At 39.4% G+C, this 17,434-nt stretch overlaps 1 protein-coding gene across 1 annotated transcript; it reads right to left on the bottom strand.

Annotated features, from left to right (window-relative positions):
• Positions 1–5,746: 5,746 nt before the first annotated feature.
• Positions 5,747–14,665, bottom strand: LOC143875161 (ferritin-2, chloroplastic-like). The gene is made up of 5 exons (XM_077376944.1): positions 14,078–14,665; positions 10,114–10,197; positions 9,962–10,022; positions 9,751–9,838; positions 5,747–6,236 (listed from the first exon to the last, which is right to left on the bottom strand). Exons 1-5 carry the CDS (start codon positions 14,383–14,385, stop codon positions 6,073–6,075), a joined length of 705 nt encoding a protein of 234 aa, XP_077233059.1. The 5' UTR covers positions 14,386–14,665; the 3' UTR covers positions 5,747–6,072.
• Positions 14,666–17,434: the final 2,769 nt, after the last annotated feature.

Here is a 17,434-nt window from a genome sequence, read left to right as displayed (position 1 = left end):
TGGTTCCGGGGTATAAAATATGGTTCCCTAATGGTTCCAAAGTAAAAAATGTGGTTCCCTAGTAGTTCCGAGGTATAAAATGTGGTTCCCTAGTGGTTCTGGGGTATAAAATGTGGTTCTTAGTGGTTCTTCGGTATAAAATGTGGTTCCCTATTGGTTCCGGGGTATAAAATATGGTTCCCTAATGGTTCCAAAGTAAAAAATGTGGTTCCCTAGTAGTTCCGAGGTATAAAATGTGGTTCCCTAGTGGTTCTGGGGTATAAAATGTGGTTCTTAGTGGTTCCTCGGTATAAAATGTGGTTCCCTAATGGTTCCGGGGTAGAAAATGTGGTTCCATAGTGGTTCTGGGGTATAAAATGTGGTTCCCTAGTGGTTCTGGGGTATAAAATGTGGTTCCCTAGAGGTTCCGGAGTAGAAAATGTGGTTCCCTAGTGGTTCCGAGGTATAAAATGTGGTTCTGTAGTGGTTCTGGAGTATAAAATGTGGTTCCGGAGTATAAAATGTGGTTCCATAGTGGTTCGGAGGTATAAAATGTGGTTCCCTAGTGGTTCAGAGGTATAAAATGTGGTTCCCTAGTGGTCCGGGGGTATAAAATGTGGTTCCCTAGTGGTTCCGGGGTATAAAATGTGGTTCCCTAGTGGTTCTGAGGCATAAAATGTGGTTCCCTAGTGCTTCTAAGGTATAAAATGTGGTTCCCTAGTGGTTCCGGAGTATAGAACGTGGTTCCCTACTGGTTCCGAGGTAGAAAATGTGGTTCCATAATGGTTCTGAGGTATTAAATGTGGTTCCGTAATGGTTCCAGGGTATAAAATGTGGTTCCGTAGTGGTTCTGATGCATAAAATGTGGTTCCCTAGTGGTTCCAGCGTATAAAATGTGGTTCCCTAGTGGTTCCGAGGTATAAAATGTGGTTCCCTAGTGGTTCCGGAGCATAAAATTTGGTTCAGTAGTGGTTCCAGGGTAGAAAATGTGGTTTCCTAGTGGTTCCGGGGTATAAAATGTGGTTCCCTAGTGGTTCCGTGGTATAAACTGTGGTTCCCTAGTAGTTCCGGAGTATAGAATGTGGTTCCGTAGTGGTTCTGAGGTATAAAATGTGGTTCCCTAGTGGTTCCAGGGTATAAAATGTGGTTCCCTAGTGGTTCCGAGGTAGAAAATGTGGTTCCCTAGTGGTCCCGGAGTAGAAAATGTGGTTCCCTAGTGGTTCCGGAGTAGAAAATGTGGTTCCCTAGTGGTTCTGAGGTATAAAATGTGGTTCCCTAGTGGTTCCGGGGTAGAAAATATGGTTCCCTAGTAGTTCCGAGGCATAAAATGTGGTTCGGTAGTGGTTCGAGGGTATAAAATGTGGTTCCCTAGTGGTTCCGAGGTATAAAATGTGGTTCTCTAGTTGTTTCGATGTATAAAATGTGGTTCACTAGTGATTGTTGTGTAAAAAATGTGGTTCCCTAATAGTTCCGAGGTATAAAATGTGGTTCCCTAGTGGTTCTGGGGTATAAAATGTGGTTCCTTGTGGTTCATCGGTATAAAATGTGGTTCCCTAATGGTTCCGGGGTAGAAAATGTGATATCTAGTGGTTCTGGGGTATAAAATGTGGTTCCCTAGTGGTTCCGGGGTATAAAATGTGGTTCCCTAGAGGTTCCGGAGTAGAAAATGTGGTTCTCTAGTGGTTCCGAGGTATAAAATGTGGCTCTGTAGTGGTTCCGGGGTATAAAATGTGGTTCCATAGTGGTTCTGAGGTATAAAATGTGGTTCCCTAGTGGTCCCGGGGTATTAAATGTGGTTCCTTAGTGGTTCCGGGGTATAAAATGTGGTTCCCTAGTGGTTCCGAGGCATAAAATGTGCTTCCCTAGTGCTTCTAAGGTATAAAATGTGGTTCCCTAGTGGTTCCGGAGTATAGAACGTGGTTCCCTAGTGGTTCCGAAGTAGAAAATGTGGTTCCATAATGGTTCTGAGGTATTAAATGTGGTTCCGTAACGGTTCCAGAGTATAAAATGTGGTTCCGTAGTGGTTCTGAGGCATAAAATGTGGTTCCCTAGTGGTTCCAGCGTATAAAATGTGGTTCCCTAGTGGTTCCGAGGTATAAAATGTGGTTCCCTAGTGGTTCCGGAGCATAAAATTTGGTTCAGTAGTGGTTCCAGGGTAGAAAATGTGGTTTCCTAGTGGTTCCGGGGTATAAAATGTGGTTCCCTAGTGGTTCCGTGGTATAAACTGTGGTTCTCTAGTAGTTTCGGAGTATAGAATGTGGTTCCGTAGTGGTTCTGAGGTATAAAATGTGGTTCCCTAGTGGTTCCGGGGTATAAAATGTGGTTCTCTAGTGGTTCCGGGGTAGAAAATGTGGTTCCCTAGTGATCCCGGAGTAGAAAATGTGGTTCCTTAGTGGTTCCGGAGTAGAAAATGTGGTTCCCTAGTGGTTCTGAGGTATAAAATGTGGTTCCCTAGTGGTTCCGGGGTAGAAAATATGGTTCCCTAGTAGTTCTGAGGCATAAAATGTGGTTCGGTAGTGGTTCGAGGGTATAAAATGTGGTTCCCTAGTGGTTCCGAGGTATAAAATGTGGTTCCATAGTGGTTCCGAAGTATAAAATGTGGTTCCGTAATGGTTCTGGAGTATAAAATGTGGTTCCGTAGAGGTTTCGAGGTATAAAATTTGGTTCCTTAGTGGTTCCGGTGTATAAAATGTGGTTCACTACTGGTTCCGGGGTATAAAATGTGGTTCCCTAGTTGTTTCGAGGTATAAAATGTGGTTCCCTAGTGGTTCCGGGGTAGAAAATGTGGTTCCGGGGTGGAAAATGTGGTTCCGACGCGGGGCCCGTACAGGCCGGGTTAACCCGCGGGTCACCCTGATTTTTGCCGTATATTTTAAGATGTTTTGGGAAATTGTTATCCGCACTACCGTATTTTGATGAGGACACTCCTCACTTTATTAAAAGTACGGTATGGCCCTCACCATAGGATGATCCAAACCATCTATTAGAGGGCCACAGCCTAAATAGGTTGTGCCCCAAAAAGCATTTCCGTAGGTTGATCCTAACCCTCTGATCAGAATGTTAGAGGGTTGGTCCTAACCCTCTATAGATCAGAGGGTTAGGATCAACCTATGGAAATGATTTTTGGGACACAACCAATTTAGGCTGTGGACCGTCTAATGGACGCTTTGGATCATCCTATGGGGGGGGCCATACCGTACTTTTAATTAAGTGAGGAGTGCCCTCATCAAAATACAGTAGTGTGGATAACATTTCCCTTTTTTGTATGGGAATTTGCTAGCCACCTTCGCCGAGGCAACTTCTCGGCTTATGGCCCATCCTTTGATGCAAAGATTCGCAGAAGTAATATGGGTGCAAAGGTGGCTAGCAAAAACATAATTGCAAAAAATAATAATCATTACTTGCAAAAAATAGCAATCATTAGGGATTTGTGGTTGAAGTGCTAAGTTTTAAATGAAAAATTACAAAAAAATGGAAGCAAAGTAGTAAAATTACGAAAAAAAATACCAAAAGGGTGCACTAACATATGACAATTACCGAACTACAAAGTTCGATTGTCTTCCGTCGGAAGTCCGAACGTTTGTTCAGAAGTCCGACTCGGAAGTCCGAACAAACCTTCGGACTTCCTAATGGAACCAGTATTTTGGTTACGTATACTGGCTTCCATTCGGAAGTCTGAAGTTTTGTTCGGACTTCCGACGGAAGCCAGTAGAATATGGATAATTCCAAAGATTTTTATTTTCAAATTGAGTAATAATTCCAAGGATAATAGGAATATACATTGTGATCACAGTGTCATGCAGGCAACCATAAATTCAAGCTTAGTTTTGATGTTTTAGAATTCAAAAATGCAAAGAAAATGGATTTATCTTGAAAATGGGGAAAACAACAAAATTCAGTTTTAAGCTCAAAATTCATTTTCTTTGCATTTTGTAACACTGCTTCGATAAGTTTATTATGAATAAACCCTCATGAATACCAAACCTTGTTGTAAATGGCAACCCTCAAAACCCTTCCATGGAGTTTTTCACGTTAGAAAAGTCTTGAGGAAGAAGAAGGTGGTAGGTGAGAAGGTAATAAGTGCATAGGGATAGGTGCAAAGAGGTGGAGAGAAAAAAGAGGTAGAAGGGGTATATTTGTCCTAAAAGCCATCTTCTCTCACCTAAGAACATTTTTTTATAAATTTCAAATCACTACCCTTTATTCACAATTTAGACAAAACTTTGCATTTTTTTAATAATTTTTCCTATTAAATACATAAATTGTTAATATCTGCCTCTGATTTTACCTCATAAGATTTTAGTCCTAAAAATGCATATTTTTGCATGAATGATGAGTACCTCATTTTCTTGTTTTAGTTATAAAATGCTAGTCAACTCAAATGAGATTAGACTAACTCTACTCTTCTCTCCACCTATATGTATGATAATTTGCATACTTGTCGCTAGGGGTGTTCGTTCGGTTATAACCGAACCGAATAGACTTAATTTGATAACCAAAATAATTTCGGTTATCAATTTTCGATAACCGAAACCGAACCGAAACCGAACCAATTAAAACTTCGGTTATTCGGTTAACCGAATAGTGGGAGAAAAAGAGGAAAAAAAGTAAAATCTCGATTTGGATCGGAGGGCTAGGATCATCCTATTGAAATGATTTTTTGAGCACAACTTAATTAAGTTGTGATCAATCAAATGGACGGTTTTGATCTTCCTACGGAGTGCCCATATAGCAATTTTTTATTTTTTTTTGAAAAAATAATAATTTTTATCCGTAATTTCGGTTATTCGGTTAACCAATTTTATTTTATTTTTGAGATAACCGAACCTGAACCCGAATAACCGAATTTTCAAAAAAAAATAACTGAAACCAAACCGAAAAGGAAAAAAACCGAACCAAACCGACCAAACCAATTCGGTTTGGTTCGGTTATTTGGTTATAACCGAGTAATGAACACCCCTACTCGTCGCTTTATATTATGGGTTCATTTTTTGCATTCATTGGGTCCAAGACCGTGAGAGAGTGAAAATTGTTGACAGAAGATAAATCTCCCCACTTTTGTATGATTTGCACGGAATTTTCAATCGAAACTGAAATTTAAAACCTCACTTAGGAGCGGTGGGAGGACAAAGAATTTTGGATGCACATGTATCTATGCAACTCATCCTTAAATTATATTAGGGCATGTGTGGCAACTGATGGGGATAAAAATCGAGAAGCATCCAAGCATCCATACCCGGACACATCGTCAGTGACAAAAAAGAAGCTCCACCATATCCCGAAGATCTCGCCAACAACACATCACGCTTGGAGCAACGGAACCTCCTACAAACAGGAACCTTCCTCTCCATTCTAGGGGGTCGGCTCCCTCCGGGGCAACATCTAAGGTAATTCAGAATCTTCCTGGTGTCAAGTTCTCGTTTTGTTGATCTCAATACTAACTTGAGCGTCGGAGGGTTTCCCAGAGTTCCGATTTCGGGTGGTCCCTAACCTGTTGTTTGTGACTGCAGGTCAGATAGAACTGACAACAGGAGGGATCGATACCATCTAACCTGTCCAATTGCTTGGACAGATTGAGCATCATTAGCAACCATGAAAATTTTGATGTAGTGAATTTTATTTTATTTTTACTATTTTTTCCATTGAATAATTTTTCATGGTTGCCAAACATGCCCTCATGACACACTGATATATCTTTAATTTGAAGGATGGAGAGAGAGAGAGAGAGAGATTCCTTGATTTGTCTTAATGACACTGACATTCTCACTAATTTAAAGGATGTTAATTTGAAGGATGTCAAGAGAGACTTAAACTCAAGATTTCTCTTTTATGTTCTACAAAATGTGTTCTCTCCACGCATACACATACATGGACTCATATTTCCCAAGACTTCACACAAAGGTAATGATATTTACAAAGATGAAAGTTGGTAATTCGATTATTACATCTTGCCCTCACAGAGACCAAGGAACACTCGTAGGCTAAAAAAGAAATAACTATCAATCAAATAAGTTGGAAGGTGATTCACCACTTTTTGAGAAGGACAATGCTTATTTCACCATACTTGAGTCCTCCATTTACTAATAGGAAGCCTCATGTCGATCTAAAGCAAAACTTCCAAGAAGACCCTCTCTTGTTGTTGTTGTTGGTATTAGGAGGGCAAGAGGAGTGAATCATCTCCCACATCACTTGTATATCTGCATATCCACTGCAAGACTCTATCTCCTTATAAAGTTTCACAAGCCCATGTCCTTCCCCTGACATAGGTATATATTGTCATGTTAGAGAGAAAGAAAAGTTTGAAGAAAACTCATTACCCAAATGAAGAAATTCATCTTTTTAAGTATTTAGTAGAGATCAATTCAGAAGAAGAAAAACAAGAAAGTGTATGAGCCTGGGGCATAAACACGAAGAGAGAGAGAGAGAGAGAGAGAGTAAAGAGGTTTGCAGAAAACCTAAATGATGATGGGATTCACCTTTTTTTATTACCTAAGTAGGGATAAATGGAGAATAAAAAAGCTGGAAATTGTATGTATGTTAGAGAGAGAGAGAGAGAGAGATTAAAGAAGTGTTTTTAAAAAAAGAAAACATAGCCGTGATGATGCGTGCGATTATCCCTTTTTGTTACATGAGAAGGTAAGAATCAATGCAGAAGAAGAAAAACAAGAAATTGTCTGTTATAGAGAGAGAGAGAGAGAGTAAAGAACTTTGAAGAAAGCCCATAATCCAAATAACCCACAAATGATGATGGGATTCACCATTTTTATTTCCTTTGGGGGTAAAGGATAAATGCAGAAACAGGAAACAAGAAAGCAGGTGTGTGTTTGAGAGAGAGGGGGGGAGAGATTAAAGAAGTTTGAAGAAAACCAAGAACCCAGATAACCCAAAATGATGATGTGATTATCAGCAGAACACGAAATTGTGTGTGTGTGTGTGTGTCAAATTGCTTTATCTTTGTCCCTTTTATCACCCAAGGACCAATGCAAAACAAGAAAATGTATAACTGTATGTGTTAGAGAGTGTGTGAGTGAGATTAAAGAAGTTTAAAAATTAGCATTTCAAAACAGGTACGTTGACCAAAATGTCGCAAAAGCAAATCCTAGTAGACTCAACACGACACAGTCAAGGACTCGGTTAATGCCGCTGTGTATACTCGGTTGGCCGGTCATAATTCAAGAGTCAAAAGAGTGTTTTGATTGACTTTGTAAGGCAATACGTGGACTCAAACAAGAACACGGCCAAGGTAAAAGGGAGTCGACTCGGAGGAGTCCACGATGACGCGAGAGAATTTTGAAACTACTAGAAAAACTATAACCTAAATAACCCAAATGATGATGTGAATACTTTTCTATTACATGAGAATAACATATCAATGAAGAACAAGAAAAATAAGAACTTGTGTGTCTGACTGCGTTACCTTTGGCCTTGTGGGGGATGCGTGAGGTAATAATGTTTAACATGAAACGTTTTGTGGGGAAGATGAAGCCCTTCTTCCACCAGCTCCACATCTCTATATTCTTCCATGTCTCCTTCCACAATCCCTCTTCCTTTTATATACCCACCCCAACTTCCCCATTTTTAAACTAATCCCAAAAATACAAAAGAAGAAAGAACCAACCAGGGGACGGAGGCCTCAATGTGATGGACAAGATTTACTAGAATTACCCATAACTTTCTCTCAAATGAGAAAGCCTCTCTAGTGGGTCTTCTACAACAACAGTGAGGAACTAAGCAGAGTATCTTGAAGGTTATATGAGTCATTTAGCGTGAGAATTGAAGAGGAAGGAGTGTAGAGTGAAAGCATCTTTGAAAAAATGTTGAAGAAATGGACACGAGCAGGCACCTTACCTTGGACTTAGCCTTTCTCCTTTAGCCCTCCTCTCATAGATTCTTTTGGCTAACTGATGAGGGAAGGTAATAGTGGGGCCTTGGTCAAATGGTAGTTGGATTTCCACATTTTTTATGACATTGTTTATTAGAGTGAGAGAGATCTTAACTATATATGGAAACTCAATGATAGGGATTTGCTAGGCAATTTCGCGGCACACTTTTGCAGAGAGAACAGTGGCTCACTTTTTAGCATAATTTGTCTTATTCATTTAATTCATCTGTGGTGGCTGTTCTCTCCTGCAAAAGTCAGCTGCGAAATGGCTTTCTCGAGAAAGCCATTTTGTGGCCCCTCTTTTTCAAGAAAGAAAAGCCACCTCATACATATTAAAAGAATAAGACAAGATGAGGTGACTCTTCTCTTGAAAAAACAAAGGCAGTGAAATGGCTTTCTCCCAAATTGCCTACACTCCCACAAATAATACATATAGTAGGGTTGCTAATAATAGTAGTTCTAACAGAAAATTCATGTTCTTGATTGGTTTACATCGAATTTATTCTTCACATCTCCGTCACCTTCTTCTTTGTCCTCACCTATTTGGTTTATTAAGCAATACAAGTCGTCTTCAAAATTCTTAGCTCTCTATCAGCTGAATACTACTGAAGTTTATGGCTTTGGAACTACTTTGGTCTTCTAGTCATTTTGATGCTATACCATCACTTAAATATTGGTTTTTATATAAATAGATTATTCAAAAATAAATTAAAAAAATAATTAGAGACCGAAATGAAAACTTTGCCTAGTGTGACATAAAAAAAAAAGGGAATTGCTAGCGTCCATGGCAAAAGGGTTTTCGCTGCTGGTCTGTTGCACATCAGACCAGCCACCTTGTCTCCATTCACGAGGTGGCTGGTCTAGCGTCCATGGCAAAAGGGTTTTCGCTGCTGGTATGTTGCACATCAGACCAGCCACCTTGTCTCCATTCACGAGGTGGCTGGTCTGACGTGCAACAGACCAGCCACGAAAAGCCTTTTGCGATGAAGCTTAGCAAATCCTTAAAAAAAAAATTATCAAACAATGCCAAGAGTGACATAAAAATAATTTTATTAGTGTGAAACAAGCCAAACTTAACAAAAGTGGATAGAGTATGACAGGTAGATAGAGATGGGTATAAATGAATCATTAGAGACTAGTAACACAAGTAATAGACGTATGAGAATACGTGTAGAAAATATAACCTATAACTATGAAAGAAACGACTCTATACTCGACGAAATGGCGGATTTGTTCGTGGATATACCTTATGTACCTTAATTCCAAGAAAAAAATGAGTTTTTATGAAAAACCAATTATGCGACTAAAATGAGGTATGAACTAGGTCGCTATCTTTAAGGTGAATGTGAGACTTTGCGGAATGAATACACCTTGCAACATATCTCTGCACGATAACCCCTGAAGAAAATGACCAACCACATTGTTGATCTCTTCACACTCTGCACCACCGAAAAGAGTTACACCGCACAAATGGAACACCACTAGTCTAGCCTTATAGCAAATGAAAGAGAATACCATAGTAAAAGATACATCAAGAGGATATAAATTTCTCCGCATATGAAAACAGAGGAACACGACTAAATCATATGCAGAGGAGTGCTAACTCAGGTCCACCCTTGGGACGTGACCATTAAGCATTTAATCATATGAGAGAGAGAGAGAGAGACAGAGAGGGAGAGAGAGAGAGAGAGAGAGAGAGAGAGAGAGAGAGAGAGAGATGCACAAAACTCTGTATTTTCTTCTAGTTCTAAAAAACATTTACTCATTCTAGTGTTATATTCTTCTTGGAGTTAAATCTACTAGAAATTTTCTTTTGCGGCCCAATTGATTTTATACTGCAGGCACAGAAAGGAATGCGATCCAAATAAACTTAATCGAATGAAACTCACCATACAGTGCATCTCCCTTGTCTGGGTGATCAAACTCACTGAGAGGCATCAGTATACAATTCAGCTTCACTCTTCCTCCCCGCTTGTTCTGAAATTATAAAAAGAACAGCTTAAAAGACCGAATACAAAGTGAAAGAAAGCAATGCAAGTTTCATCTGCAAACTGAAGATGAATAAAAGAACCAGACCAAACAAAGAAAGATTGCAAGAACCTGATATTCCATCAGTTTCTCTGCATGTTGTCTTTCCTCTTCGCTCGACTCCTTCAAAAACCTGAAGTTAAAGGAGATCATAAACCAGCTTAAACAGCAAGGCAATCACGAAAGCAACAAAAAAAAGGGTGCTCGGATTTTCCATCAATTACTTTGCAAGTCCTTTGAGTGCTACATTGTCTCTGTCGAAATAGGCAAACATGGCGTGGTAGACGTACGAAACGTTGTATTCAACACTGTTTTTCAAATAGCAAATATAGCCACAAATTAGAGAAAACAGATAACAGGCTCACATGAATATTGGAAAAAGAAAAAGGAAAAAAAATTAAAATAAAGAAGAACAGATAGATATAAAGAAGGACCGACAATCAACAAAGACGGTTTCATAGTAGATATAAATTTCTTTTTTGGGGGGTTTGGTAGTAGAGACAAATTTCTTTTTACAGAAAGATCGATGCATATATTGAAACCCTAAATAAAATTATTTAGTAGCAAGGGATATTTTCTAAAAGAAACGTCAAAAACAGCAAAAGAAACAAAGACAGAGGGAATCACACAATAGAAAATCGAAACAACAAGGAATCAACATATTATTCGTAGAGAAACTGGATGATACCATTCCAAAAAAAAAAAAAAAAAACTGGATGATAGACACAGTTCTATCAAGACAGAAAATAGAAAAGAAAAATAGAGTAAGAGAAAAATGGAGAAAACCATGAGTTACTTCGAGGAAACTCAGCCTCAAATGTGCTAACAACACTAAATGTGATTATTGCATGCTGAATAGCCATATGATATCTGCATGTTATAGAAAATAGGGAGAGCAAAATAGGAAACATTAATCAGCATAATAGAAAGAAAAAAAGATTATGGAAACCTACATAAATCAGCATAAATCAACTTTGCCCTGAAGGTTGATCAGTAGTAAACTCCAAAAAAATTTGTTGGAGGGAATGGTACAGTTTCCACGTGGCACCATCTCCATTGCACAAGGATGCTTGACAATCAGCTGGTCCAAGATAGCATGTGGTTGCGTTTTAGCTTCACCTGTTAGAAACGTGTTTGGCAGTTGGAATTGAGCAACAATACGCTCTCAATTTCTTCTTCAAGTATGACATGTGAAAAACAAGGTGTGTTTTTGAGCCCTTTGGTAGATTTAACTGGTAAGCAACAGATCCAATGTGCTTATGCACCTTGTAAGGCCCATAGAAACGTGGAGAAAGCTTCCTAGAAGCACGAATATTGATGGATAATTGTTGATGAGCTGTAGAAGCTGGAATACCAAATCACCAACTTGGAATTCTCGCATAGGTTGATGTTTATCCGCTTGTTGCTTCATGCGGGCTTGAGTACCATGTTTGCGGTGATCATGAGAACTCCTCTTAGGAAGCAGCTCCTCCGGTTTTTCAAATATGACTGCAAATTCTAAGAGAAGAGTTTCCACGTTAGCAACTTTTGTGGCAAATTTAAAATTTTGCAGTCTTCGCAGCTGCACTAGGAAGACGTCATGCTCCTTTTGCACTAGCTTTATGTTGGATGATTGTTGATCGTAGTCATGCTTTCTCCACCTTTACCCATGATGGTCACCTTTTCTCCATTCAATGAAATTTGTATAATGAACTAGGAAAAGTTCCAAGCAATATCCCAAGGGTATCAACCATTGAGCTCCCAAGACTAGATCACAACCATCTAGTGATAATAGGAATAGATCTGTGAATAACTCTTGACCTAGTATGAAAACTTTCATATTAGAGCATTTTCCAATACGAGTTAAGGTTAGAACATGTGCTACCTTAACCTCAAATTTATAAAAGTGTGACACGCGACAAGAAAGTCTTTTAGCAACCCAAACGTAGATAAAATTATTTATACTACCCGAGTCAATTGAAATTGTCACGGGCTTACGTTTGACATATCCCTTGACCCACATAGTCAGAGAAGTAGAATTTCCTGCTAAAGCATGCACAGAAATAGAAACTGTATCATCATTTTCTTGATTGACATCCTCATGATGAGATTCATCCTTATCCTCGTCCTCTTTGTCGGGATGGTCTGCAGGCTCAATCATCAGCAGCCGTTTTTGTCTGTAACGATGACTCCTGTACCACTAGGGATGTTATACCACTAGGGATGTTACAACCCGGGGATACGACAGGACCTTCTCGAGGCACATCAACGCGTCGACTATCTTCATGGAGTCTTTCCTCCTGCAATCGTGCATAAGAAATAGTCGTTGTCATCATGCGAGGATGATACACCCTGACTTCTCGTCTAATGTCTGGGTGCTACAAACGTGCCGACCAACTATGGCTCGAACCGGTCTCGGGCTCAGTTAGTCATACGAAGCGGCCATGATACCCCTAGTCAGTTGTCGTTGGTCTTATTTTTGCTAGATCTCCATGAACAACTTCGTACTTAGAGAGGCTGAAACGAACCAATTAACCCCCCACGAACTCCTTCCAAGTAGGAACTCCATGATAGATTGCTTCAAACCAATCATACCATTGGGTATCATTGCCTTTAGGATTGATTAAAGCGATTGCGACCCTAAGATCTTCCGTTGTCTAATGGAATCGGTAATATCGCTCTGCTAGGGACACCCGGCCAAACGGATTGCTACCATCCCATCCCATAAACTCTATTTTCATGTGAGGAGAATTTTGATCTCAATCAAAATAAGTTACACCTCGTCGATTGTCTCGTTCATTGATACGATGATCATGAAAGTTTGTAGTGCCCTGATCAGACCGATCCCTATGCATAATGGTTGATTTAGACACAGGATTAAGTGGATCTCGGATGGTCATTGCATGGGGACGATTGAGATTTTGGGAAAGAAATTCTATAAACATCTTTAGCATATTCTCTTTTGAGGGCTTGGATTCTTGATTCAAGTCGTGATTCGATCTTCGCATCCAAACTCGCTTCCAAGGCTTGTTCTTCTGCGGACGACTCATTCTTATTTCATGTAGTCATGGAATAAGGCTTTAGAGCCTTGATACTAGGGGTGTCAATGGACCATCATAATCCGAACTTAAATGGACAGCATCTGGACACATTATCAAGATCAATGGACTCATTTCGAGACCAAATCATAGGATCCGAAATTATTACAGATAGGCTCCAAATAACCAACAAAAGTTCATGGGACAATCCTAAATCTGATTTTATTATACTATTTTGCGAAAAAAACTCTCTAATTTTTAATACTTTAAGTATTACTTACAGGGTATTTTAGTAAAAATAAGTCATGTGCATTTTTTTAGAACGATTCCTATTTTTAGTATCTTTTTTCATTCATCTCTCTCAAGTCTCGAGTCACCATCTTCTCTTCCTTCTTTAACCACTGACCCTGAGTCCATGGCCCAATGCGTTTCTGCCGTTGTGGCTCACCCTTGCAGCTATTGGTTAAGTTTGCACTCGCCCTCTTCTAATAATTTTAACTGTGTAAAATGTAAGTAGGACCTACTAGGGCACTCCGAGTCTCCGATGGATGGTTCGATTTGAAATGGATTGTGACTAAGACCCCAGGAAGTAGGAAACAAAGAACACTCCGAATCCAATCCGACCAATAAGAGATTTGAATGGGTCGTGACTAAGACATAGGTGGATCTGAACCAAAGTGGATCTGTTGACATCCCTACTTGATACCATGATCGGTTTTTTTTTTTTTGAAGGCGCCTCTCAGGCGTCCACCAAGAAAGTCCTCTGATGGAACACAGTTCTATCAAAACAGAAAATAAAGAAGAAGAGAAAAATGGAGAAAACATTGAGTTAATTCGAGAAAACTGGGCCTCCAATGCTCTTATAGAAAATATAGATAGAAAATAGGGAGAGTAAGGAAATAAATACTTGTAACACTGGAGATGAGGAAGACCCACATAAATCTAATATGAAATAAATTGGATTTCTAACAGAAAAGGAAATAAAGATAGACAAACCCAAACACCCCATAAAAGAATTTCTTTCAAAAGAAGAAAAATATGAGAGTTTCAAGTAGAAAACAGAGAAAAAACCCAGTCATGGAAAACCCAATTCATAAACACAGAAAGAATGAAAGATAAGAAACATGAACAAAATTCCTCAAAAGAACAATGAGAAATCAAATAGACCCACTTGATCTGCTCATTGATTGCAGCCTCACAATCAGCAGAATACTTTTGCCGGGCGATTGAATCATGGGGAACAGTTGGCACGAGAAGGAGCTCCTTCTTCACCTCTTCAAAGGGCTCGAAAACGATACCTGTTAGCGGCCTACTATTCTGATTCTTCGAAGCCATAGCAAATATCCCATCTATTCCTCCTCTTCTCTGTGAAGAATTCAGTCTTAGAGAAGAAGAAAAAGATGAAGCAGAGCTCAAAGGGTTTTGATTTTCTCCATGTGTAGAGGAAAAAATGAAAGCACACGCAGCTCTTAGAAGCATGGCTTTGTATGAAGAAAAGGGTCTTGAAAGCTAGGAGGAAAATGGAGTGATTTGGGAAGGAGATGAGGATAATATAGAGGGAGAGAGAGTGGCTAGGTTTTGCCTTTTTTGGATCAATGGATGCTTGAAATGTGGACGGCTAGGATTACTAGTCTGAGAGGTGTGGCGCGTGGAGGACTCGTGCTCTCTGTACAGATATTTACGCACCATCGAATCCCGAGAAACCCTCTCAGAATCGTCTCAACTAAAAAATTATACAAAAAAAAGTAGGGTTTTTTGGCTTTTTGCCTTGGCCTTTTGGGAGATAGAAAGAAGATGAGACACCGAATACTAGTTTATACAGGAACTTGGTGTATAAACTATGACTATTGTTTAGATCATGTAATGGATTAAGTGTTAGTCTGGGACTTATATTGATTAGATGTTCTTAACTCTATGGTTATTAGTAAGCTTTTGGAAGCTCGAGAACAACTACCTAGTTGCAGTTTGCTAAGATAATTATTGATGGAAAGATTGAGATTATAAATCTAATGTGATGTTTTATAGATTTCCATTGAAACTGGACGAGTGGGTAGTCTTCCCTTTGCCATCTCATTGATAGGGGTGTAGCTTGGTCAGGCTCAACCCGAACCTATGGGTTGAACCCGAATTCAGATAGAAAAATGAACTAGATTCCAAAGAAGTGGCTCATCCTAAAAATCTCAAAGCTTCTCAAAGAATGAAAAATGCTACATCCCATTGATCCTTAACTTGTTTGGTTTCAGTTAAAAAGTTATTATAACGGTTAATTTAGTGGGGAGTGTTTAGAAGCGTGTATGAGGGAGAGAGTTGTAGAAGCATGGCTTTGTATGAAGAAAAGGGTCTTGAAAGTGATAGGAGAGAGGCTCAAAAAGGAAATGGAATGAGTTGGGAAGGAGATGAGGATAATATTAGGTTTTCCTTCTTTTTTTTTGGATCAATGGATGGTTGAAATGTGGACGGCTAGGATTACCCGTCTGAGAGGTGGCGCGTGGAGGACTCGTTCTCTCTGTACAGATGCTCAGGCACCCATCGAATCCCAAGAAACCATCTAAGAATCGTCTCAAAATAAAGAAAAAAAGGTTGGGTTTTTTGGCTTTTTCCCTCGGCTTTTTTAGGGAAAGAAAGAAGAAGGAGATACCGGTACCCTTTTGCTTTCAGACTCTGAATCCCAGTTTGTACTGCAACTTGGTGTATAAACTATTAAACTATGACTATTGTTTAGATCATGTATTGGATCTAGATGTTAGTCTGGGAGTTATATTGATTAGATGTTCTTAACTATAGGGTTATTAGTAAGCTTTTGGAAGCTCGAGAACAACTACTGAGTTGCAGTTTGATATTATATTTATTGATGGAAAGATTGAGATAATAAGTCTAATGTGATGTTTTATAGATTTCCAATGAAACTGAACGGGTGGGTAGTCTATCTTTGCCATCCATCTCATTGATATGGGTGTTAGGTGCAGCTTGGTCAGGCTCAACCCGATCCTACGGGTTCAACCCGAATTCAGATCGAAAGATGCACTAGATTCTAAAGAAGTGGCTCATCCTAAAAGTCTAAAAGCTTCTTAAAGATTGAAAAATGCTTCATCCATTGATCCTTAACTTGTTTGGCTTTTGTTAAAAAGTTATTATAACGGTTAATTTAGTGGGGAGTGTTTAGAAATTATAGAGGCAAGATGATTTTTGCTTACTCACATTTCTATAATAGTAGCATTATTGTGCTGACTGAAGTAAGAAACATTCTAGGTAGAGCTGCAACTCGGGTCGGGCAGGTCGGGTTTTGGAGAACTCAACCGTACCCGAGAAATATCTCGGATCGGGTCGGGTTTTGGAGAACTCAACCGTACCCGAGAAATATCTCGGATCGGGTCGGGTCGGGTTTTTTTACATTGACGCAATTTTTTAAGGAAAATTCTTGTTTGGCAAGGCAACTCAACTCATAGAAGCAGAAATTACACTCACATTACACTTGAATCAAACAATGTTGTAATCAAACAATGTTGTAATTACAATCAAACAATGCTGAATCAAACACTTGAATCAACTCAATTCATAGAAGCAGAAATTACACTCACATACAATAACAGTAGGTGCGTGGGTTTTCACTTTTAACTTTTAACTAACAATAGAAAAAAATGTACATACTATAACTTATGTAACTCGGGTCGGGTCGGGTCGGGCCCCTTCAAACCCAGCTCGACCCGAGATTCATGCAGGCTTTTGAATGCTCAACCCGGCTCGACCCGAAACCCATGAAACCTGAACCCAACCCAGGTTATTTTCGGGTCGGGTCGATGCGGGTCGGGTAAAACCCGGCTCGAGTTGCAGCCCTAATTCCAGGTGGACACAGATACAGCAAAGAGCTTGGGTTCACAAATATTTGGATTGAATGGGATAGTAGGATTGTGATTGATTTACTTGGAAATAATAAAACTCTTCATTGGACCATTAAATTATAATGGCAAGGACTGATATAGTTGATCATGTAGTTGAAGTCTAGGATATCCCATGCCTATAGAGAGACCAATCAAGTTGGTGACTCCATGTTAAAGTATGCTTGCAAAAGAAAAGATAATAAAGCATATAGTTGGTGAAAGGATCTTCCAATTATCGCTAGGGGTGCTAGTAGATGTGATGCTTTGGGTATTCCAAACATCCGTTGCAAGTAAGTTGTGTTTACTTTCGGTTTTTGGGGTAAGGTGGAATGGCCTTCTCTTGTAATTTTTTTCTTTCGTCGGTAAAATCCAAGGTGCCACCCCCTAGGATCCTAGATAAAATTTGGTGTAAAAAAACACTTAATTTAGTGGGAAATGATATCTATTTGTGTGTAGACATCGTGCTAGGTTACATTTTTTTATATCAATGATGTGAACCCACACCAAACAGGACAAAAAATATTGGTTAGTGCCTTAAGGGCCCGTTTTGATACCTCAGATTTTGTATTTGGATTTGGAATTGAGTTTTCAGTACAAAATGAACAGACTTGCCAGCTCATGTTGAGAGGGAGACAGAGAGGGAAGAGGGT

Source organism: Tasmannia lanceolata, unplaced genomic scaffold, assembly GCF_043159265.1.
Source record: "Tasmannia lanceolata isolate RefF3 unplaced genomic scaffold, GAP_Taslan_0.1 ptg000002l, whole genome shotgun sequence".
NCBI classification, from domain to species: Eukaryota; Viridiplantae; Streptophyta; class Magnoliopsida; order Canellales; family Winteraceae; genus Tasmannia; species Tasmannia lanceolata.
This window is presented reverse-complemented; position numbering and strand designations above follow the sequence as displayed.